This window comes from Poecilia latipinna, unplaced genomic scaffold, assembly GCF_001443285.1.
Source record: "Poecilia latipinna isolate Pla-1442-1.1 unplaced genomic scaffold, P_latipinna-1.0 Scaffold1249, whole genome shotgun sequence".
In the NCBI taxonomy this organism is placed as follows: domain Eukaryota; kingdom Metazoa; phylum Chordata; class Actinopteri; order Cyprinodontiformes; family Poeciliidae; genus Poecilia; species Poecilia latipinna.
In genome coordinates, this window is record NW_015113865.1 from 204,321 (window position 1) to 229,881 (window position 25,561).

General features: G+C 36.5%; 1 protein-coding gene across 2 annotated transcripts in view; it reads right to left on the minus strand.

Annotated features, from left to right (window-relative positions):
- The window catches only part of LOC106960976 (glypican-5-like), a 99,183-nt gene extending 73,622 nt beyond the window's left edge, over positions 1-25,561 (minus strand). For both annotated transcript variants that reach the window (XM_015054399.1, XM_015054398.1), the window contains exons 1-2: positions 25,100-25,561; positions 14,995-15,156 (exon numbers count right to left, since the gene is read on the minus strand). In XM_015054399.1, coding sequence (XP_014909885.1) covers positions 14,995-15,156; positions 25,100-25,277 — 340 coding nt within the window. In that variant the 5' untranslated portion in view covers positions 25,278-25,561. The remainder of the gene's footprint in view (positions 1-14,994; positions 15,157-25,099) is intronic.

The following is a 25,561-nucleotide window of genomic DNA, read 5'->3' on the forward strand; positions in this document are numbered from 1 at the left end:
AGGATAACAACAGTCATGTCCTCATGAACAGCTGCACTAATAGGAGTACTGTCTGTGACACTTAGGGACTCCCCAATCGCCAGTGAAAGGCACAGCTTATTTGTAAAGCCCCAGTTTGTAAAGCATCCATGGTGTCCAGAAAACGCCATGGAAGTTTGCACTCAAAACAAACAAACAAACAAAAAAAAACATGAGATGGTAATTGAAAATTGTGAAAGCTAGGGACAGATATAAGGCAAATCCATGTGGAAAGAAAAAGAGCCGTATGGAATACAGGCCACACAGAGATGTTGAATGGGATATAAACACCAGAAATAGAGAAGGTGAGGATTCACAATAAAACAAAAAATACCAAAAAGTAAAAAAAAAAAAAAAAGATATTTTCATCCAACCTTTCTGTCTCTTAATGCTCCCTGGTGTCTTCAGTAGTGTTAAATATGCTACTTACTATGTCTGAATGTCAAGGCTGCAAGGGTGAATGTCTGTTGCTACAACACATCAGAAAATGGTTAAGCAGCACTAAAAACATGTAAGCTCCAGATGCTTGTTTCATTTTGTTTTGGTCCTCAGCTATTCTGTGTTTCAACTGTTTTAACAAAGAGAGTGGCAGAAAAAGAAAAGGAAAAAAAGAAAAAAAAAACAGTCAGAGACAAAGAAAGCCAGGAAAATAGAAGAAAAAAAAAACCATTAAACTTTTTAAACAAGGAATGACAACTACTGTACAAGATGTCTCCACCTTGTGAACATACTGACATCTGGATCCATTTGGCTCTCGGCCTGGAGCACTTCCCCGTCTCTCCATGGATTTTACTTCAAACGTGTACTTCTGAAGGAAGGACATGTTGTTACTTTAAAGATTTAGATTTTCTTCCGCTTAGACACAGGAGAAACAAACAAGACATAGCGGGTTCCGACAACAACTTCTGCTCTCCGCAGGTGAAGAATGAGGCATAAAGTATAACACTGCTGGGTGGCCTTGCTGAAACACCTGTATTTACACCTGTTCAGACACACACAAGCTGACGGTGTCATCAGAGACATCTTTCAGTTCAATGATAATTCTGTAAAATGCTCTGGAAAACTGGATACACCTTATTTTCCAGGTGGGGGGAAGCACAGGCCTGGCCAAACTAGCCAGGCTACTTAAAAGTTTTTCACATTGTCTCTTGGTACGACCAAAACCTTCAATGTATTTTTTTCTTTTTAGGAATTTTATGTGATAGTCCAACACACAAGTAGCATGTAATTGTATACAACTTTCTAAACTCTTTTTAAAGTACTATGTGTGGTGGAAACTAACACTGGCCATTATCCTGGATACGCCATGCTCACTGGCAAAATTATATTGCTGGGATACTTTTCAAGACTGCTAGTCAAAAGTGATGGAGAAATGGATGGAGCTGAGTAGGATACACAGAGTAGAATATAAAGTCATTATACACTTTATTTTACCTTTATTTTTACAGGTTGTCTCATCAAGATCCAAGGTCAGAGAGGCAAGTTTTGAAAAAAGAAAAACAAAAGCACAGCAGCTAACTAAGAAATTTGACTGAATTAAATAAGCTAATAAAATACGAGCTAAAAAGAAGGTTCAAAAGATTTCTCGTTTCGTCTTAAAATAAATCTGAATTGTCCCAAAGAACAATGACTCACCCCCCCGAGTTCCGACCATACTACTGGAATATTCCTTGGTTGGACTGTCAGAGCGAAAGGTATGAGGACAGGTAAGGTGGGAATAATCCAAGAATAGATTTATACATATAATGCATCAATGCTTGAGTCAATGCAGGAGTCAAACTGATAATTATGGCCAGCTCACCTGAGAATATAAATTATGGTGGCGAGTGAAAGATTTGCTTCCTGTAGTGAACCCTAATGCACCACGATAGACAGCATCCAACATATGTAGACATGTGACAGGTGCTTTCATATAAACAACCTCACAGTAATCTAACAGGGGAAGCGAGGTCATTGAAACAAGGTGATTGAAAAAAGTGAGGAACAATGCCAAAAACAAAATAATCTAAAACTATGCTAAACTGTTCAATAAATAGAAAAAAAATATAAAGATTACAGGACACAGATGCTAAAAATACATTCAGCCTTGTGGCAACATAAAAATTGCACAGAAACGTAACAAAAGAATATGTTGTGTTCTTGTGTGGTTTTATTTGATAAAGTATTTTCGTCCTGCCCTCTACCTGACTCACAAGTCTGACTTGTCATTCTGCAAGACAATTGAGAGATCTCCTAAACATTTGTTTTAGATTCGCAGTGCCATTGTATGAAAGTCAGTTGGCTCAGATTGTTCTCCCTGACCACTGTGCCTAAATTTGGAAGTGACCACGTTCAATTTAGACAAGCATTTGTTGGTGGCTATCCTCACATTTTATTGTTTCCCGTCTGTGTTTCTCTCGGGAAATGAAAGGCAGTTCAAATGTGGTGAGGTTGCATGGGGCAATTTTCTTTCATTTAAATGAAAGTCCTAAACACAGAAATTAAAGTCGCATAACTGTAAAGCAGAAAATGTCAGAACAATTAGAGATGCCTGCAGTGGTTGCTCCTATTTGATTGGAATAAACAAGAAAAAGATGCGTAACCCGTTCTGTGTCCCATGGTCCTGCAATAGGCTAAAGTGAGTACAAATTTATGACTATGAAATTAGGTATTACACAATATCTTTCCATCAGTCTAAGGCCAAAATTGTTCACTGAGAACACTTGGTTTATATTACAAAAAACCCAACTTTGGTTGACATTCTGCACAGCATACCCCATGTTTAACTGGCACAATTTAACTTAAGTGTCACCATAGTGAAGCTGCCACAATCAGACTCAAAATAAGCATAGCAGTAAGTCTGTGGTTTCAGTCACAACTATAGTGTTTATTGCCTTTGCTGTGATTGGCTCTGATTTCTCCACAAATATATTATATTCTATGTCTAGTAAAAGAGGCAGTTGTAATAGTAGCAGTTTCTGCTGTTGCAGCAACAGCTACAATTACTACTTGGTGATGTTTAATGCTCTCATGTGAATACTTTTCTGCAAAGAAAACAGCTGACTTGCTGCACTTTTTTTTCAGTTCCAATAGTGAAAGCTCTTGGCACAACACAGACATGCTTATGAGGAATCAGCTTCCTTCATACTTAAAACCAAATGTTTATGTCCACTGTATAGAAAGACACGGAACTATGTTTTTTTCTCATTGTCTGATCAAAAAGAACAATCCTGTTTCAGGCTAGTTAGCACTACCAAAAAACACTATTTGCTTTTTGTCAAGGGTCAAAATATTGACACATTTATGATATTACATGTTTTTCCTTTTCCCCTTTCTCATACTAAAATTACTATGCATTTAAATATTGTGCGATTTGCCAGGATGATGGCATCTTGCCTTCGCAAGGTTGTAAGCTGATAGGTACATTTACAACCTTTGACTAAATTGGTGAAACTCCTTTGGTCGAATTTTAAAGCATGTCAGTCGTACCCTTTATTATGTGTTATCATTGGAAATAAAAACAAATAAATAAAAAAAAAACTTAGTCAATATATCAGGAAGAGAACTGTGGACCTCCAACACTCTGACTCATCCTTTGGTATAATTTCCAGATGTCTAAAGGTGCTATGGCAATTTGTTCAAACAACTGGCCAAAATTTTAGTGAACTATTATGAGGGAAAATAAGTCTATGTAAACTTATGTCAGATACAGTAATAAAGCATCCTCTCAAAATATTTTAACTACAGTGGCATTTAGGAAATAGAAACATTTTTTGGCAATCTTTAATGACCTAAAACAGTAAATGCATAGTCTCATTTAATGTCAGACAGTGAGAAAAGAAGGCCATGTGTATGAAAATGTTTGTTTTAAATCTATCGGCCATTTGCAACTATGACACATATATTTTGGATTTGCTTATTACAGTATGATTGGTATTATTGTTTTTATGGTTTCTAAGGACCCCTTAGAAAATTAGATGATACATCTCCAGGGGTTATCTTTGAAACAAATAAATAAGTAAATGTTGGCAAATCACATTGATCATGGATGTCAGAATTTAAAACCAGAATAGCAAAGGGTCAACATTGTGAGCCATCAGTTTAGAAACAGAAAGATAATTTTTTTGACTTGCAGAAGTCAAAAAAATGAGGTGAGGAAAAACAATCCCTAGTCCACGCTCCCTTAAAGATTTTACAATCCACTCTATATTTTGTTGTAGCCCTGATTCCTGCAAGGAAATTGCAAAGTTATAAAAACAGTTAAAGCAAACTACCATAATACTGGATCCTGCAGAGTTGTTTGTGTTCTTCTTTGCTCAGCTTTTACTGCCCTTGCTTCAACAAGATAAACTAGGCATAAAGTACGGATGGATGAGAATGTGGCCCTGCGATTTCAACTTTGCTTGCTTGTGTATGTTTTGAGGTACAGCAATATTGTGATAATGAGACAGGAGACACTGTTCTCATACCATAAAGCTGTGGGACATTCCCATCCTGGCAGTCGGTCCTGACAGTCCTGAATGAATCTGACCGGCTATCATCTCAGGAAAAGCATTTTAATCCCTCTACTGGCTTGGGTTTCCAACAGGTCACCACACAGATATGTGTCATAGTGACACATGTGAAGATTACATATCCTTGTTTTAATTAGCAAAAGCACCGTATATCTACACTGTCTTCTCCGAGTGCAGTGGGGGGGGTCATCTTGAGTTACAGCCGAGAGTTCCAGTGTCATATAATCTTCCTGCTTTAATGGTAATAAACTATTATTAAATTCTTGAATCAATATTTTGATTCATCTTGCTTATCCGTCTCTTGAACACAGCCTGACCAAGTCTAAAGAAGGAGCATGACTCATCTGTGAAACTACATGCACAGGTTTGCTGCTCATGCAAGCATCTTGACCTGGAAAACTGAACTCCTACCAAAACAGTTAGGTAACCACTGCCACCCCCAGCACCCAGTATTCACCCAACAAAACAACTATGAAAAAACCTAATTGTTTTATCAGACTAACAGATGGGATGATATTTTGCTGTAAATATGTATTTGTACACTTTTCAAAAAGTTTTATTTTGACTTTGACAAAATATTTTCCCAAAAGTCTGAGTCTTGGCCATTAAAGCAGCAGTATGTCACTTTTATAAGAATATGTTTTGTTTTTACATTTGTTAAAACTGTCACTATGCTGTGACAGACAGCATAGTATGAAACCTATAATCTGTGAATGAAAAATCAAGCTCTTCCACCATCAGCCATCATCTGAATAAATAAAGAGTGCTGTCAGAAACAACCAATGAGAGGCAGGAGGTGGGTCTTAGCACTATCAATCACCCTAATGTATGCGTGGCTCACACTCTCCGACTCTCTACTATGCTACAACTGGTTCAAAACAACACAGGCTGCCAAAAATGCTCCGGCTAGTTATAGGCACCAACAACGGTGAATAAACAGTTTACCCAGAACAATTAATTGTTTCTCTGCCACTAGCACATTTACATTTAGCAGCGCATAAATGAGGTTGATTGACAGCATTAAAGCACTCCTCCTGTCTGTGATTGGTTGTCTTTGACCGGGAGCGGTACATATCTTCGGCTGGCAAGACTAGCTCAGGGAGGAGGTGTAGCTGATCGATCATCGGATTATCAAATCTTGGTAACAGATTATGTCTCTCATATTACTGGAGATTCATTTTCACTTAAAAAAAATCACTATTTTGCACCATTCTGAGGGTTGAACAACCTAAATAATAGATTTAGAAACCTAAATAACAAATTTAGAAAGAATGTATTTGTTGTTCAGCTCATATTATTTTATTATTTAATTTCCATTTGGGATCAATAAAGCACTTTTGAATTTGAATTGAATGTGGATATTTCTATTTATTCAGTAATTTAGCAGCAGAAGGGGTTTCTGAGTCGAAAATGTTGCTCATTTTGTCAATGTATAGTTTTTGTTAAAATGTATTAATTGCAATTGTTTAACTACATACCCTGCAATTAACATGATTAAAAATTTTAATTGTGACCCACCATTAGATTTTACAAATGGGACAGATATTTATTTATTTTACATAAGGTCAAGTTGGTATCTCTTAAGTGAATTCATCATTTAAAAACAGTGGTAACACTTTATTTGAAGGGGTGTGCATAAGACTGACATGACACTGTCATAAACATGACATAACATCTGTCGTGAACATAAAGCAGTCTTTATGAATGCTTATGACAGTTGTCATAAAGTGTCATTCGGTAAACAATGACACTTCATGACAAGTCATAAGCATTCATAAAGACTCCTTTATGTTCATGACAGATGTTATGTCATGTTTATGACAGTTTCATGTTAGTCTTATGCACACCCCTTCAAATAAAGTGCTACCAAAACAGTTTTTGAATTTAATTGGGATCGAGCTTTGTCTAATGTTAAAATTTGTTAAATGCATTATGGGTAAATATTGTCAGGATAATTTAGCCAGTGATTAAAAAATGGAATTCAACACAAAAACTAAATTCCGGAATATGAAAATGTTGCTCATTTTCATAGAAACAAGCATGGTTTATTCCTCAGTGGTGCAGTCTGAAATATAGTGGACACTATATTAGAAATGAGAACACATTTCCTGTTGTTTGCAGAAATACAGAAACATGATCACAGGTGAAGAAAGGAGGAGATGAGAGAATGATGGGAACAGAGAAGTCTGGGGACGGGCAATTGCTGAAGGAGTCAGGGAGGTGTGAGGGGATGAGATTGTTGAAATGGCTAATAGGGGGTGTGGAGGGTGTTTGCTGTAGACTGCTGACAGGCTGATGGACTGCACCTCTAGTACTTAGTATCAAAGGGACAAAGGTCAAAAGTGTTTTTTTTTTTTTTTTTTTTCCTGATGGTTTACAGAATGTAGTATTCAGCACATCGAGCGAATCCAACTGGAAAGTCTGAACATTCTAAAGTTCAACATCAATAAACAGTAGGCAGAAATGCAGCTTATTCTTTTCACTTAATATTTTAAACCAGTAGTCCTTCAGTCCTGGAAATGTTCTTTAGGTGATAGAAGAATGATTTTGTAATTGTTTGTATGCGTCTCTGAAGTTTCAGGTCAGAGTCCATCACTACACCTAGATTTCAGACCTCATCTCTTGTTTCTAACTGTAATAACTGAAGCTCCAAGCTGACCCTGTATTGTTCCTCTTTAGGTCCAAAGATAATAACATCACTTTTGTTGCTGTTCTGCTGGAGAATGCTATGGCAAATCCACTGATTTGCTTCAAGCATCTGCTTGGTGCATAAATGGGTTCCCCTGGTTACATCGTAATGTAAATCTGTGTATCATCTGTGTAGTTAAGGTAGCTAATCTTATTATTTATGACCTAAGCTAGCGGGCACACAGATATATATATTAGATAGAAGGGATCCCAGGATTTAACCATACGGTATCCCACATGCAACTTCTGTCCGCTCCAAAGAGAAGTTACAAATTGGCACAAAGAAGTTCTTGACATTAGGGAAGATTTCAACCAGTTAGGCACTGTGTCAAAGTCCTACCCAGTTCTCCAGTCGCTTCAATAACATGTCATGGTGAACCATGTCAAATGCTTCACTGAGGTTCAGCAAAACCAACACTGTGGTGCCTCCACAGTCTGTATTTATGTGAATGTCGTTGAACACTTTGATGAGGGCAGTCTCAGTTATGTGGCGAAGCACAAAAATCAATCGGAATCTTGCATGTTTGTTTATTATTCATGAACACCACAGACTGGAGGCATTTTCTTCTAAGTAGTTATTCCAAGCCCAACGATTAGGATAAACAAGAGTATTCAAATGTGACTGATGAAGATATTGAAGGGAGTCAAGAAAAGTAAAGGCACTCAAACGTTTTGTTGGGAAAGAATTGGAAACACACGGGGCAGCACATGATTAACTTGAAACAGATTTTTGCGTAGACGCAGGGTGTGAGGAATTTTCAACCATAAAAGGTGTGGTTGTTGTTTTAATTAATGAGCTTTTTGTACGAATAGTGATAAGTTGGGGTGTCATTAGCATGAACATGGCAAAATAATAATAATAATGGAAACCCTTGATAAAAAAAAAGTTTCAGTATCAAAGATTTTATAAGAATAAATTTGTCTTAATAAAAAGTTTTCTTTTTTTATCATTTCATGGATGATCAGTGAGGAACATATTACATGCTTCTGTCTGTTTTGCTGAACATCAGTTTTATAGGAGTGGACCAAACAATCACGTCATGGCTGGCGAGGTTCAGAACATCATTTATGATTGTTATTTTTTATTTCCATTTTACAATTAATTGGACATCCTGAGCTGGAATACTCTGAACTGTTCATAAAATCTTCGAGATGGAAGTCTTCACGATGCACAAAGGGAAGAGAGTGGAAGAATAAATGGTGAAGGAGCCAATAAAGGGAGCAAGGAGGAGTTAGTTGAGTCGAATGTGGGAGTGATGAAGTGAGTCTTTGGTGAGAGATGGGAGGAGGTGAGTCAATCGCAGCCCAATGTGGACTGAACCAACAGTATGACTCATAATTCAGAAACTTTAATATTCTTTGTTACTTTTGCATCAAAATCATGCATTCCAAACATACGTTGATATTGCACAAGCACTCCAGCACTCCTTAAAATACATCTACATGTAGTTCTGCTCTTCTTTTACCTCAAAATACATTTCAATAACACTTCCTTTTTCCTCAAAGGATAACTTTATTTGGGTCAAATGCAGCATTTCCCCACCCCTCTACTACTGTCTGCTTTTTCTCAACTTGCACATTTCTAATATCAAAATTCACTGATGTTTAGGTGATTATCTACCAGAGTTTAATAAAGTTGTTGATTGGAACTTTCAGACAAACATCGAATGGCTTTTGGGATTTGTCGTTGAACCGTAAGGGAAGTTGAGTCAGACAGAACACAGTAAAAACAGACATACCAGAACAATTAAAGGCAGCGCAGTAAATTCCCAGCGGCAAGTTAGACAAACTCCAGACAGGCTGAAATCCATTGAGTAGAGAAAACAAGCTGGGAAAATACAACTTTGACAACCCAGGATCTTTGTGCTCAGATAGTGGATCTTCAAAGAATGCAAACCTTTAAGAGTGCAGATTTTAGTGGAAAATCATATTATGAATAAACATTGAGACATTTTTCTACCCATTAACATAAGGTATACCCCGTCCAAATTTGGTTTGACAACTCTATTACTGTGGGAAAATGTAATAAAACTTACATTACCCTGCTTATTAGAAATATTTTAAGTATTTAGTTTAGTTTTTTTTTTTTTTTTTTAATTTTGATTTAAATTCCTTCAGTCTTTTGGGGAACATATTTTCCATTGCAAATTAAAGACACATCAATAATTGGAAAAGGACACGGTGGGATTTGACATGGGGAACATGAACCGTTGCTCAGGGAATCATCAGAGTAACGGTCCAAAATGCATTTTTATCACGAGATTGTGCAATCAATGAAGATTGTATAGCATTTTTGGAGCGCGCAATCAGTGAGGATTTGCCACTCTCCTGTGAGAAGAAGGTGTACTTTGTTTGCTGTTGACGTTAGAGGGGAGCATGTTTCACGACACAGCTGCAAAGGATTTTTCCAGTCCCACATCTGAGTGTTTCCTGATATTGGGTTGTTTTTCTGGAGGCATGGCAGTTTGGTGGTGTCAATCAAACTGAGCACTTGTGAGGTACATCGTAGTCTTTGTCTTTAGTAACAATGCTTTAGTGCTATATTAAGTGACATGTGAAATGGAAATTTGTCGCAAACAAGGGGTGTTTTGTTGAATGTTGAATTGGCTGCTTCCAATTCAACATTGGAAAACATGTAGCACCAATAGGCAAACATTATAGTCAAGTGTTCATGCACCGCATATGGATGCTTTTACAAAGCCTTCCTTTTAGTCTTTATCTAGTATTTGTCTTCTTACTTTCTGGACTCTTTCATGATTCTCATATTAATAAAGCGGCAACAGGTGCTCGTCGAAAAACACAAGCAAGAAATTCAGTTTAAAGAAACTTCATGCCTTTCGGAAGATGTTAGGTTTTTCTTCTCCCCTCCTTCATTCCCTTGATATTTTCTTTTATTCTCTAAAGAGACAAAGTTTTTCAAATTCAGGGGAAACAATGCTGTCGTTTTTAATCAAAACTTCTCAAGAGATTTCTATAGGCACAGTAACAGCACAAACATCCACACAAAATATGCAATATACTGGCTCTACTGTTAACTACATAAACACATTTCCCCTCCACCCAGGATGATTAAATAAGACGTGTAGGGATAGATTCCGGATATCCTCCCTAATTTGAGAATGAGCTCATGGTGCAGAGAAATATCATCCTGTGTCCAAGCATCAGTCTCTAGAGCAATAACCCTGTCAGTCAAAACATCTGCAAAGAAAAAAAAGAAGACAGAAACATGAAGTGAGAGCACAAAAATGTGAGAAGACAGGGGGAAAGAATCGCCTAAGATGAGCAGGAACTCTTTTAGACAAAAAAAGATTGTAATTAAGATAAAAGGTGCTGAATTTGATGAAACAATGAAGACAGTGTGCAGCAACAAAGTGAGTTACTATGTCTTCTGCTTACAAATGCATACAGGCATAGTTTGGAATGCAAACATGACAAGTAAAACAAACATATGCTTGGAAATTCCCACTTGTTCATTAATGGGACAGGTGCCCTTATGGAAGTTGTGTTATCTGGGCCACCTAAGATGATTGTGACAGCTTAAATTAAGAAAGAAAAATAATTTCCATCAAATATGCTTTTAGGCTACATACAAACAAACTTCTCTGACATGCGTAGCTTTCACAAGCACAGGTTTTTCCATTGTTTCTGAATGAGCATTCAGAAACAATGGATCAAACAACAATTTATGTTGGCATCCCACAAGCCCAAACACTCTGAAGTAATTTGTTCACTTTATTAGGTATACCTTGCTAGCAGTGGGTTGTCCCCTTTTTGTCTTCAGAACTGATTTAGTGCCCCGTAGCGTAGATTCCCCGAAGAGTCTTGAACATTATTCAGAGGTTTTGGAAAACATTGACATCATAGCAAGTCATAAGCGCTGAAAATTCATGATGGAAATCCCCCCGTTCCACTACATCCCAAAGTTGTGCGACTGGATTGAGATATGGTGACTGTGGGGGCCAAAGGATTATGGCGAGTTCACTGACATGTTCAAAAAATTGGTTGCCAGCATTATCCTGCTGGAAGAAGCCATAATGGGTGCACTGTGGTCATTAAGGGATGGACATGGTCAGCATTTAAATTACCTTTTAAACCATTAAAACTGGGTAAAAAGACACCAACATTGATAGTCTGAGTGGTTTGTTTGAGGTAGCATTACTTTCTTGAGCGCCACACAAATTTTTCTTTTATATTTTATAATGAATTTAATTTCATGCAGTTGTCACCGAAGGAGCCATAGTTGAAATACTTCCTGGAATAATTTCTCTCATTTGATGACCAATCTTTATTGTGATTATTGTGACATATGCTGACAAAAGAGGTAATTAGTTCAATTTTGCTGTTTATTGAACTTTCAGTTTCAGCACAACAAAGTACAAAAAAAAAAAAAAAAACTGTAAAAATGTGCACATCTACTCAAAACTGCTTGCATGTTTTTCATGTTTCATGTTTCTCCTCACCCGTTGTTGTGCCATCTCACTGACAGCTCCGCAAGCCAAAAGAGCAAGAGATTACATTAAAAACATATTCGGTCCATCTCAGTGTTACTTTTGCAGGACTGTTGTTATTTTTGTGATTGTTAATAAGTGGTTGCTTTAACACAGTGGAGGTTGATAAACTAATTTTAACACCTGCTCTGGAGAAAGTCAGTCTGGGTTGCCTTTTTTTATGTTGACTGTACTAAAACGGAAATTCACAGAACTTTGTTGAAATAATAATTACTGATATCTTTATTTCATTTGGTAATTTGAGGTTTGAGTTTTCTTGTGTCTTTAAAATAATGTTCTAAATGTTTCAGATCTCAGTGAATCTTCTGATTTGAACAAGACAGACATACTCCTGGCAGCGTTCAGTTTGTCTGCTGAAGACGCTGCAGCTGATATCGATTTTGTACTGAAAATGCTTGTACACATTTTCAGCACAAGCATTACAAGTTTTGAGAAGAAAGATATGAAGTCCTGCTTTCAAAATGAAAATGTAAGCAAAAGTATTGAAAGGTTTGAGAGCAAAAGACATGAAATCCTGCTTTCAGATTTGAAGTGCTCTTGGATTATGGCAGAAAAATTCCACCATGAAACAGAGAGTTTTGCAAGCGAAGGTTCACTCCGAGCAGAGACTAAGTCTGAGCGCGAGAAGTTTTGAGTAAAATCATTGCAAGTTTTGAGAAGACATGAAGTCCTGCTTTCAAATTAAAAATGTAAGCAAAAGTATTAAACATTGTGAGAACAAAAGACATGAAATCCTGCCTTCAGACTGAAAATGTGTGCTCTTGGATTATGGCAGAAAAGTTCCTCCATATAGTGTATGTATATATTTGAGCCTGCATACATGATTTTGACCTTTCATGGACAAGAGAAAATTCGCAGTAAAGTCAGATGAATTGTGTGTTGCACAATCAGTCCACCCACTCAAAAAAGAACAGATATCGGTTTGACTAATTGTGTTAATGTTTGATGTACCATGAACCTTGGATATATATTATAAATCTTGCAGGGGTGGATATCAGCTCTTTAATGAATCCATCTATTTCACACATAGTTTTCAGGTGTTTAGAGTACTGGAGATATAATTCTCCCTCTTACAGCTGTTTCAACAAGAACCATAAGTGGGTTTGAAGAGTGTATCTGCTACTTGTCTGTTTTATCATAAATAAGATCCTTCCCATCTTACATCATGTCTGAGCCAGTCTGGACAACGATGATCAGCCGTTTCACATTTCCAGAATAGTCAAAAACGGAAAATCATAAAGGAGCAACAATAGAAACCAGGGTGTGATGGTGTTAAAAATAATGACGTCACTAGTTCTTCCTTTTCAAGGCCTTCTAAGGACAGTCTCTGCGCTGTCTGAGTGCCTTGGGAGGAATGTGAAGTAGCAAGTGGATCATGCTGCATGAAGTAATGGCAGTTTGATTTTGGCAAGTCCACTCCTCTTTTGTATCTGTGTTATTTCCAACCACAGAGCCAGTTAAATGAAAATAGTGAGCTCTTTAAGACTTTATTTCATACTGATTTCATGTTAATTTTTCAGTTTGAACTCAGACAGATTACTAGACAATTACATTGTGTTGTGTGTGCCTGTGTGTGCGCGTATTTCTCTGCACTGTTCCTGATTTCATTTCTTGGCTGTGCAGCTGTAGACAACACCATCAACGTAATTAAAGTTGGTTGGCGTGTTGCCTGGCCTGAATCACCTGACATCAGATGCATTTAAGGGCATGCTAATCCATCCAACTGGCCAGTGTATGGGTTTAAAGAGTTCAACTGTGCTATGGGCATAACACTTGACTGCCATAGCCATATTTGCAGTATCAAACCCCTCCTTCAACAGCTCGACATTGGATGTGCTGTGTCTGTGTTATTCTATCCTCTAGTTGTTCCACACCTTCTCAAAGTCACTAAAATATTGTCTCCAAATCTTATTCATTGTTCAGTTCACACTCTAAGCTCAGATCTGGGACCAAAATGGCATCTAATTTCAGCACTCTCCAGTTGAAATTGGCATTGTTTTGTTTCAAACCACAAATAGTCACTCAAGCCATTGTTGTGCCATAAAAGGGCCTAGTTTCGCAATGAATGACTATAAATAATCATAATTGTTCCTAATTATGAGGAACAAAATAGCCAAATGTCATATCCCTTCCGCTTGTGGATTTCTGCTTTTGTTGTTTTCTTGGTTAGATTTCTTACTTCTTTCAGTTTGGTCATGCTTGAGTTTTCGATTTGTTTTGCACTTTGCATGATCTTGTTCTACTTTATTCCTTCTGTTAGCCATCCAGAAGAATCGGCTCATTCATGAACGTCACATCACTATATTGCACACTTTGGCCACAGCGTTGTCGCACACGTGCAACACGTCAGTCAGCACCTCTGCACAATAAGAGCAGTAAATGACAGCTTTTACCATTGCAAATGCAACATATTTGTCACTGTACAGCTATGGAATCACTTGAGAGTGCACTCCAAGAAGTGTACTCTAAAAATGCACTTTTTAGAGGATAATCTAAAAAGTATATTTTGAAACAATTAAGTTCAATGCTGGTTTCGTATCCGCCGTTTGACGTAAGGTGTCTCCAACGTGGCCGTCACAGATTCGATTCCAGCCTGATGACCTTTGTTGCATGTCTTTCCCTCTTATTTATTAAGTTAAATCAACTTAATAAATTAAGATGGATAAACTACTTCCTTTTTTCAGTAAACAGGATCTTTGAAAAACTAAAATAACATGTTAAAACATATGTTTAAAATAATTTAAGCTCTATCCGGATTTTAAGTACAATGTGAGTGACAATGTAATTTTGAATATTTCTGTTTGATAGTTTGGAACAACTTAAAAGTTTGAGCTGACTTTATATTGAATTTAGTCAAAGAGATTTGAATTATTTGTTAGACAAAAATAAATGACTTTAGTGAGAGTGACTTAAATTTGTAATGTTAAACACACTTAATGAATTAAGTTATTCATTAAAAACTTTGTAAATTGAGTTGGATAAACTTAATGAATTGAGTTGGGTGAACATAATAAATTGAATTGGTCAGACATAGGATATGAAACTTGGTGTTGAACTCAATTGTTTCAAGTAAAGTCACAGTAAAAAGGTCCTCTAAGTTAATTTATGTTAGTTAGATTTGTAACTTTTAAGTTAGTTGAACACACAAAAGTAATGTGTCATCACTAAACCAAACAAATTAAGTAACATTTATGTAGATAAGTCCATAAAATGAACTACAGCCAAAAACACTTTTTAGAGTGTAGACCCCTTCAACCTTTGCCTGACACAATCATTTGATCACTTACCCTGGAAGGTATCTAACTGACTAGACAGCATATTTTCCAGCTCATAGGTGTAGGACTCAATTTTTTGGAGGGTTTCTCTTTTCACCGCAGCCTGGTAACATTCCTCCATCTTCTTGGTGCAGCAAGATGGACCTTGGTGCTTACATATCTGCAGATCAGCATCTGGGGAAACAACAAATCCAGCAGTAATCAGTTTTTTTTTCTTTGTTGTTTTAATTAAAACCATGGATTATTTATATGGTGGGAGGGTAAGCAAATAAATACAGGAGTTCATTGAAATTGTGCAGTGGCTGTAGTTAATAAAACATATTTCCGACTCTGCATATGTCAGTTTATGATCATACACTGAAGGAAATATGTTACAGTGTATCTAAAGTTCCTGGCTATGTGCACAGACAAGTCATAACTCCTCTGAAAGACAGAAGCGGCACCATGTCATGGTGAGAAAGTAGACCAAGTATTTCATCCATGTTTAACAGCTATAAATACTGTCTGAGCTAAATATATGATCTTGCCTCAATGTGATACGAAGGCACACATGGTTGTTTCATATACTGAGGTATGCACATGCACTTAATGATAGATTTAAAGGAGATAAAACAAATACATGGATACCCATTTTTTTCAAACTATATATGATCATAAGTGGATATTTAATGATAAACATGATCACTTGGTTTAATAGGCTGCAAAAAAGCATTGTACAATAACAATATCACCCCAGTAATTAAACTTCAACCAATATGAACTAACACAAAGTTCACATCAGATGAGACTTCGTCCACCCTCAACTGTATCAGCTGCCTTATGCCATTGCTGAAGTGAGAAAGTGACTTGGGAACACATAAATTAAATCAAAATGTATTATGCAAAAGTCTTACATCACTCAGATAACTCATTTTACATGGGGAAAGGCTGGACAAGGATGGCTCTAGGCAGATGTTGTAATCAGAGCCTAAAGCATGGTGTTAGGCCAGACCACAAGACCAGCGCTTCAATGGTCAAATCCCTCCATGAAACACAATAGGGTTACATTCTGAATCTCTCTTTCACCCATTTGCCGGGCATATCCTTGTGAGGCCTGGGTGTCTTTTAATTACCCAGAGAGACTGCATTTGTTTCCATCCCAGAGCCAGATGAATGAAGTCATGACTGGCTGTCCTCCGGCTGTTAGCTCATTATCTCTATCTCTGTAGGGGTCTGCTTTTTATTTTGACACTTGTCTGTTGCCTAATGCTCTGCCTGCCAGATTTCTGCACTGTCATGGCAAAAAGCAATGAACTTGTTTTATTTGTGGACATGTTAGAATAATTAATTTGTACTGATAAAATCAGTTTATTCTTAATCTACCTTATGACACAATCTTTATCCCCTTGATTTATATAAGTTAATAAGCAGTCTGAAAAAGAGTATAAATTTTAACCAAAGAACAGTTATTATAGTGATTGAATTGTAAGGTTCTGTAGTGTCTGTAGTAAGTACAAAAGCTTAAGCTTAAAGCTTGATCATTGTCTCTTTTCTCCAGTTTCCACTCCTTCTGTTCCTGAGCTCACTCTCTCGGATTGATCCTAGCCTTGACTCTTTGTTTGTCCTACACATATAATTGCATTAAATAAGTGATATATAAGCCAGGTGTTGTTCTAAATAGAAATATTAAATAAAATGTCTATATTCATTAGAAAGATGACTCAGTTTCTTCCATAAAATCAGGCCAGTAGCTTATTGGCTCCTTTTATCAGTATCTTTTTAACACCTACACTCACCAGACGCATGGGATTTACATTAAAACCAGGTTGCTTTAAGAAAAGCTTTAATTCTTCATAAGATATAGTGTTAAAAAGGTTCCTCAGAAATTTTGGTCTATATTAACATGACTACAACATGCTGTTGTGCCAGATTTGTTGCTTCCAAACTCTCCTGTTCTAACACATTCCAAAGGTCCTATATTAGACTTTGATCACGTGACTGTGGAAGTCATTAAATAATAATAAACTCATTTGGTATGCAAATGATTTCTTGAACAACTAATCTGTTGTTTAATCTGTTTAAATAACAGTCAGTTGGTAGTCAGAGGCACAACATGTTCAAAAAAATATTCCCTAAGAAAAGAAAGCATGGAATTCACAAATAATCAGTATGTTTTACTTCCTGCTGGTCTATCATATAACATTTTAATAAAATATATTGAAGCTATTAATTATAACATGTCAAAATGTGATTTTTGCCAATCACTTTTTATCCAACCACATATTTAATGTGTAATGGGATCATTATTTTTTTTCAAGTTGTTACATTACATCTTTTTCTTTCCCATTTCCCAGGGAGTAAAACTAAATCTAATGCCCTTTACTATGTGTAATTAGTGCCCTATGTACACTCTCCTTATGCTGCTTGGCAAAACTTTAACACAGTCCAGATGAGATGCCAGTTCTGAAACTCATTTAATTGTTTTCAGGTGACTAATGCCTTTGGAGTAAATGGTCAATGGTCTTGTCAAAAACTCAGTATAGAGAAGCTCAACCACTGCACAATTCCTGTAACTTGCATGCTAATAATGATATGCCAAACAATTGAAGCATATGAATATGTGTTTTTATTGTTAGTGATGAATCATATGAATCAGCTTTGGAAGGTAAGTACATTTGTATACCACAAAATGTTTATTTTTGCACTCGTTCAAGATGATCTTTGTTACGGAGCAGTTTGCAATGTATTCTGACTGTCTACATTCAAGATATGAGGTATATTACATAGGGTAGCATTGTGCAGATCAAACGATATTTATATGTTGTTTCAATCTTTCAAATTAGGTATGGATATTCCACTCTGATGTTCACTTATATTTGGGAAATATAAGTGAACATCAGAACCCCAGTAATTAAACTTCAACCAATATTCACTTATATTTGAGAAATATAAGTGAACATCAGAGTGTTAAAGGCTACTGTTTATTTATATGCAGTGCCATTTTTCCAAGAACAAGAATAACTTTGTTAAAAAGTACGCAGTTAACTTGGTTTGCCTTCCTCTGCCTCAAGAACTCTGTACCCTTTGAACATGGAGGATATTTACACTGTAAAGATCTGCTGGGCTTACTACAGACCGGGTTGAATGAAAGCACATCTCAAAGCGGTCTTTGCCACATACCTGAAGTTTTGGACTACCTTGAAACAAAGTCAGAATGTTTGGCTTTCCCAGAACCAGAGCTGGAACTGCATTTAGTGATTGGCATGGAGTCCAAAGCCACATCAGAGGCCAGAAGTTGGAAATACAGATCATAAAGATAGATGTAAGGTTAGTGGGCAAATAGACTCAGACCTGCTGAAGCAGCAATTTACTGGAAGGGCATTACTATTACTTATAGTATCTGTTACGACCCATTTAACAATATATGTTGACTTAGAAATGCCCTAAAGGCCCTACGGTGTTCTTTGTGTTGGTGGATGAACATTAATCTTTCTATGTAGACATTTCTATATGATTTAATAGCAAGCATACACTAAAAGAAAAACCTATTCCTCTGAACAGCCAGGGGCATAAAAAATCTGCTGAGCACAAAATTATGCACCATGTATATATGATGTATATACAATGACTATATGAAGAAAATAACATATGATGAATAAAACCAAACTGATAGATTAGCTAAGATTAGTCAACTGACTTTGCTAAGTATTTGGTTGTGTTAGGCACTTAAATGCACTTCTCAATTCAATAATGTGGTTTATGTGATTTTAGAGGACAATGTAGTCTTGAATTTTGTCCTTAAAAAACTCAAAATTATCCCTGAGAATTTTTTTTTTTTAAATCCCTAGATTTAAACTCTAAATGACAGCTGAGAAATTGAGAGAGGGCAAGTAAAACGACTCATCTAGTTAATCAAAGATGATGTCAAAGTTTGAGAGCTCTAAATGTTTAAGGACATGAAAACACATTGTAACATACTGTTTTCCAATTCATCAACTGTTAGGAGACCAACATCCTTTTGTTTTGTTAATTACACAGGTATTATTTTACTCTTGTATTGAAGTAAGTCTTTTGTCTCTATAAATGGTAATATGAGATGAAAAACACAGATTGTTGAAGGTGAGAAGACAAGCAAGCAAAAAAACCAACATTGTTTTACTCCTTATACCTCTGGAACAGATAATACATTTTTATTTCTTTATTATGTAGTTGATTTAGGTTTTGTCTCATCAAAACGAGTTTATATATTTTACATATGAAAAATATCTTAAATTATCCCATAAACATAGCCGTTTAGGTTTTAGTTTAACTCCAAAGATTGTAAGTAACCCAAATACCAATCAACATTTAAAGCAACAGCATCCAATTATACCACTTTTCATCTTCCTTCTATGGCAATTGTTGATAAAATATTTTTTTGCATTTTCATTTTGAAGAAAAGACTGCCAAACAAAGACATAAGTGTGGTGCAAGAATGCAGTTCATTTGAAACTGGATCCTCCAAACGCTGGGTGACACACTCCTGCTACTTTGTAAGAAATCTGTTCACAGCACATAAAGCGCAGCACTGTATCCTAAGGCAAACATCACACTGTGAGGAAGGCTGAAGCCTGGCCTCTTCACATTTCAGGAGTTGCTTTTGTTGGCATACGATGTGAGGACCGAAGAAAAGTTGCATCATTATGTACACATAATTCTTACACATGCTAAATCTCCCATTCTAAGCATCAGTTTCACATCTTTGAGCTTTAAAGATATAATTCAAATTTAGAAAGCTTAATCGCCAGGTAGTGTTTTCCCCCCCCTTTGATCACTCTAGTCTCCAATATGTACATGGACCTACAACAACACAGTTTAACAACAGAAGTAATATATATGTATATATAGATATGTACACACCACATACGTTATATATTATATATAAATATATAGTTCCTAAATCTAATCAATGGCAGACTAATTTTTTTCAGTAATGACTTTTTTTTTTTTTTTTTTTTTTTTGGCAAAGAGGAGCTGTTCCTCTCCGATTCTGACTGCAAATTCATGGGGAAGCATGACCGGCATGACTCTTCAAATTGCGAAAGTTCTTCAATTATTATCACAACAGTCTTTAATGCAAGAGAGAATACTGGGGAAACTAACACCATTGTTCATTGACAAGACAATGACAAGAGTTGGTTTTGAAATTTTCAAGCTCCAAAGGCTGCAACTTATCTGTCAGAAGGTGACAAGTAGGGTCAGAAAAGTTTTGTATAAAGTTCTGGAATGTCCATGTTGAAAGTTGCTAACTGTGTCATCCACTTTTCCTAATCAGTGAACTTGAAAGTGTCTCATAGAGTTTGAATGATGTTTCACTGGTCAGCCAATGCTATTCTTTAATGACTTCATGATATAGTCGCCATCTTTAGTTTCAAGAGGAGCGAGTAGACGTGTCCTTCACAGATGGTAGCTGCAGGCTAAAGTTTGTCTTTATAACTACAACTGCACCGGGTAATGGAAATGACATACTCTGTTGCCAATGGTAACGCTACATAAAACAAACATATCAAGTGGTTTAGATGCACCTCAAACTATGTTTCCCACTCCGCTATCTATTACTCTTCTTCCAGTTACAGCATTTAGACTCATGCTGGGTGACACTTGACCTGAAACCAACATGCAGGTTAAACAACTGCTGCAGTAAACTCAGTCTTTATCAAGTAGAGCGCTACTCCAAAATAAACCATATCCTTAAATACAACCACCATTAAAAAAAATGACCTCAGGATTACCAGTTGTAATGCATAATTATTCTAAATTTAATTAACTTTAAAACAAAAATCTTTTCCTTTTCATTTGAAGAGCAAACATAATTAAAAAACTTGGGTCTCACATTTTTACATAAAGGTCCAGTGCTGATAAATTCCTAGTTTCCACACAGTCTCAGCAGTTGATCTAGAATCTGAATGTGTAGCCAATGGATTTTCTAAAAAAAAAAAAACAAACACGAGTAAAAAAATCTTACCAATATAGCTACATCAAGACTGAAGGAAAGGTGCATGACTCTGACGAGTTGACTTCAATTTAGTGATTGTCACTGGCAGAGTGACAGTATCTGATAAGCAAAGTTATGCAACTGCCTTGGGCCTTAAATAGCCAGCCCCCTAACATGATAAAATGACAATGGGTGTTATTTCATTCCAAATTAAAATGAAAATCTAAATATGACAAAAATTGTTTTCTTAAGACCAAACTTAAGAAAACAGTTTTTCACAATAATGAGAAAACTGCTTAACACTTGTGTCCAGAAATGGGATCCAACCGACCCCACACACGTAAAACTTGTATCATTTTCCACAGTCCTCTACGTTTGCCTCAGTCCTCGCACGCACAAGGGTTAAATTATCCTTGGAAAAAATGGTGTCTATAGGATCTGAAATGTTGACTATGGATGCAGAAAAACATTTGCCAGAATATATTTAATGTTTAGAGACAGGAGTGTGGCTTACTATGATCTATTACCGTATTTTCCGGACTATAAGTCGCAGATATCTCTTCCGCTCCAGGTTTTCCACAACGATGCAGCAGCAGCTGAGGGGGGCGGACACCCAAAATTTGAGGCATAACAGGTCAATTAAATATCACATTTATTACGGTTGAAAAATAAAAAGGTGCCAAGTTTAGATTTAACTGAACTGATTACGGTAGTTTGCGAACGGTAACTGTAACTCCTTCATGTCTGCTACTAGCATGTGCTAAATGAAAATAGGCGCTTTCTTCTTCTTCTTCTTCTTCTTCTTCTTCTTCTTCTTCTTCTTCTTCTTCTTCTGTTTCTTCTTTAGATTTCAAAGGCAGCTTGCATCCATTATTGTTGCACTACTGCCATCTATTGGATCCTAATATCTATACCTCAAATTTTCATGATCCCAGTATTATTTAAAAAAAAAACAAAAAATCTTATTTTTCCCCTCAATGCTATTTAACTGATCAACAACATTCTCAAATTTCAATTCCCTGTTAAAACCTAATTCCGTTTTAATGGGCGCTTTCTTCTTTAATTTCCAATTTTGACTTCCATTTGATTCACTTCCTGCTAAAGAGCCCCCTAGTGGTTTCACATAAAATCCGCACCGGACTATAAGCCGCATGGTTCAAAGCTTAGGAAAAAAGAAGCGGCTTATAGTCTGGAAAATAGGGTACTTGGGAACTGCACTGAATAGTAGTTGTAATACAAAGAGTAAAAGTCAAACATAAGTTGTTCCTATAAGAATGCAGTGTTCAATTGGGAACATCTGCTTACAGAGTGATTTTTATGGCAAAGTAGTGTAGAAAAATCATCAACACTGGAAGGGCAGTAGCTCTGTAATTTATACCTGGATATTGCCTCAAATTATTCTGCTGAAAATGTTCGGTAGGTAAAATATTGAACTAAATATTAAATTTTATGTAAAATACCCCAATTAGTAAACAGGAAGTGAAGAACAAAGATCATAGACATCACACCGCGGCCCACAGTTTACAGGAGCAATAGAGGATGATGCCGTCTATGAATCGAATTTAAAGTTGTTGAGCAGTGCATGAAACTGTCACCCCAAAAACTAATTTAAATATATCTTGTTGTCTTTCCACTGATTCAAAATGTCAGCATTTCTTGCTTTAGCCATTGTTTACATCTGGATAAAATGTGCCATAAGCTTTTTGACTGGAGATTTTTTTTAAAAACGATCAGCTAGGTATCCAATTTTGTACTACATGGAAGTGGTACAAATCAGATTTATTTATTTATTTATTTATTTATTTATTTAGCTTTTTTTGGTAGGTGAAAAGATTGAAAATGGACTGTTCACAGTGCCAGTCAGATATGAAGCATATTAGGGGAAGAAATCTGGTTTGGGTTGCACTTGTGACAGTAACAAGTTTGTTATTTTACTAATACTATTACTGATCAATGTGTCAAAAGCTCAAATTACAGTACATGTCAACTCAGTATATATCCTACAACAAAGTGACACCTTGGGACAATTTAGAATGAACTTGGTAGTGTCGCTGTGGGGATGGATGGATTAATGGATGGATGGATACAATGAGGTAAGTGCAAAATACTATGGCAGTGCAATATTCTCTATTATTTCCTAATTAACAATCCACACTTGTAGTCCCTGATTAGTACCAAACCAAGACATAATTCCCAGTAATCCTTTTTGAACATGTTCTATTCAGCCTCAAACTAATGGACTGCAGAGCTCCCATTGTGTGTTCTTATGTGGAGTCTTCATAATAACAAGAGGATAAACTGTAGCATCAGAAAATTAGCCAAAATCTGAAATGTTATATTGGGTAACATGTCAGAAGATTAAGAAACCTTTATTAATAGCAATCATATCTCGAAACTTGTTGTAAACCCTGTGCATTTTCATGTTGTGACTTTGATTAAGAAAACGTCTTCCCTAAACATGCAGGTGGTTTTGTATGGCTTTTGTGGGTTTCTTTCTTCTCTAGATATATTATTTCTTATCTCTTATGAATTTTATGAATTAAGTGAATATATCGTGGACTGCATAGTTGTTAGAGTTATTGTCCTGCAGTAAGAAGGTCCTAGGTTTAAATACCGGCCTGGGTCATATGATGACATATACCAATATGTCATTATGTACAGTATGATGACCACTGGAGATGGGCACCAGCCCACCTGCAACCCTGCAAGGATAAGCTGCTATAGATAAGGGATGAGTAGCTGGACGGATGAATATATCATGATTACATTTACTGGTAATATGAACATGCAAAAAAATTAAAAGAACATGTTAAATCTCAAACCAAAGATAACACAGAGTGTTATAACATGTTTGACTTGCAGAGTGTTTGTCAACCGACATTGCCATTGTTATGCCAAAGCCAAAACTTCCCTAAATGGAATTCTGCTTAATAAAATACATTGAAAACCATGTGAAGCCTCACAAAGCTTCCTTTTGTTTGATTTGCTGAAAGAAGTTCCATCCCACAAAACCTTAATAAACAAGGTTTTGGGTTTTATTGATGCAATAACAATCAAAACAAAAGCCTCTTAGAATAATGCTAGCAAAAGTGCAGAATGGGTATGAACTGTGATTTCTTTACAATCACAGTTGTAAAAAAGAAAATCTCAACCATCGGCTTCTTAGCAATGTTTCAGTTTGCTGTGATGCAGTCTGATCAACTTCTTAATCTTTATTGTCATAATTTTTGTTTCGTTTGACTTGAAGTTGTGGAAGACCTTTCCCCTTATGCGTAAGAAACAAAATAAAACAGGAGGATGTCAACGAAGCACCACCACAGGGAAACCTGTGTCCTAGCATTTGCAAGTTTGATTTACCCAAATGCATTAACCAAGTCATATATCCTGTTTAATCAGTTATTATCATGACCTCTTTGACAACACAGATTAGAACATTTGTATAATCCGAATTCCAATAATCAAGCTGTTACTTGAAAAGGTTGTCTCAGCGCCACGGATAAGTGACAAATGATCAAGGAGTAAAGTAGCTCTGGCTTCAGAGTAACAGCATATGATTTCTAAGTTGATGAAATCATAAATCATCAACTTATGATGACATATAAATAATATGTCATCATAAGTTGCCGTAAGTCATCATATACGGCATATATGATGTCATATACATGTCATCATATATTATATGTTAACCAAGTCCTATGATGTCATATATATGTCATCATATATTATGCGTTAACCAAGTCATATATATGATGACATATGTATGATGACATTTTGTTAAATGTTAAAGTTAACAAAAATGTTAAAAACAAATTGTTCAATATTTTTCACTGATTTGTCTGCATGCCCTGACCTGAGGAAATCACAATATGAGACAGTCCCAGTCATTTAAAACATCCAATATGACCAATCCATATCTGTTGTCTTGGTGCTCCCCTCTCCACTCCCATATGCTCTCATGTGCACTTTTGACCCCTGCATATATACATATGACATTAAGAAAACAAAACTCTAATCTAACCTATAGGTGTTTGGATATATTTGCTTAAATACGTAAATAAAAAAAATATAAAATAAAAACAGCATGCCATGCCACTTACTAAATGATGCTTACACGTGCTCCCGCGGAAGGGTTTTTTTTTTTTTTTTTTTCTCCACCAGACTTACCTTTGTATGGTTTCTCCGGCACCAGGTGAAGCGGTCCGATGTATCGCTGCTGGAAAGCGGCTCTCACTTCATAACAGGTATGCTTATCCGCCTCGATTGCGTTCACTGCGAAAATGACCAACGCCAAAATCCTGACGGAGTCAAAAGAGTTGACGCGTGGGCATATTCCTCGGGACATTGCCGCATCTCACACCAGGTATCCTCGCAGATGACCAGCTGGAGTCTGACCGTAAGCTGTCTGACAGTGTTGAAAACGGAATTGCGAACGTGAAAAGCGACGGCTCGAGTCAACATCTGACAGATCTTTCTAACTGAGTCTTACATTATCGGTTGGGATGAGAGAAAGCGCGCCGCAAAGACAGGGGAGGTTTGGTGTCGTACAGAGGAGGAGTGGTTGTCTTCTGAAGCCAGTCTGTCCCGCGTTTGGCACTTTGCAGTAGTTGACTGCATGTTGGCTGTGCC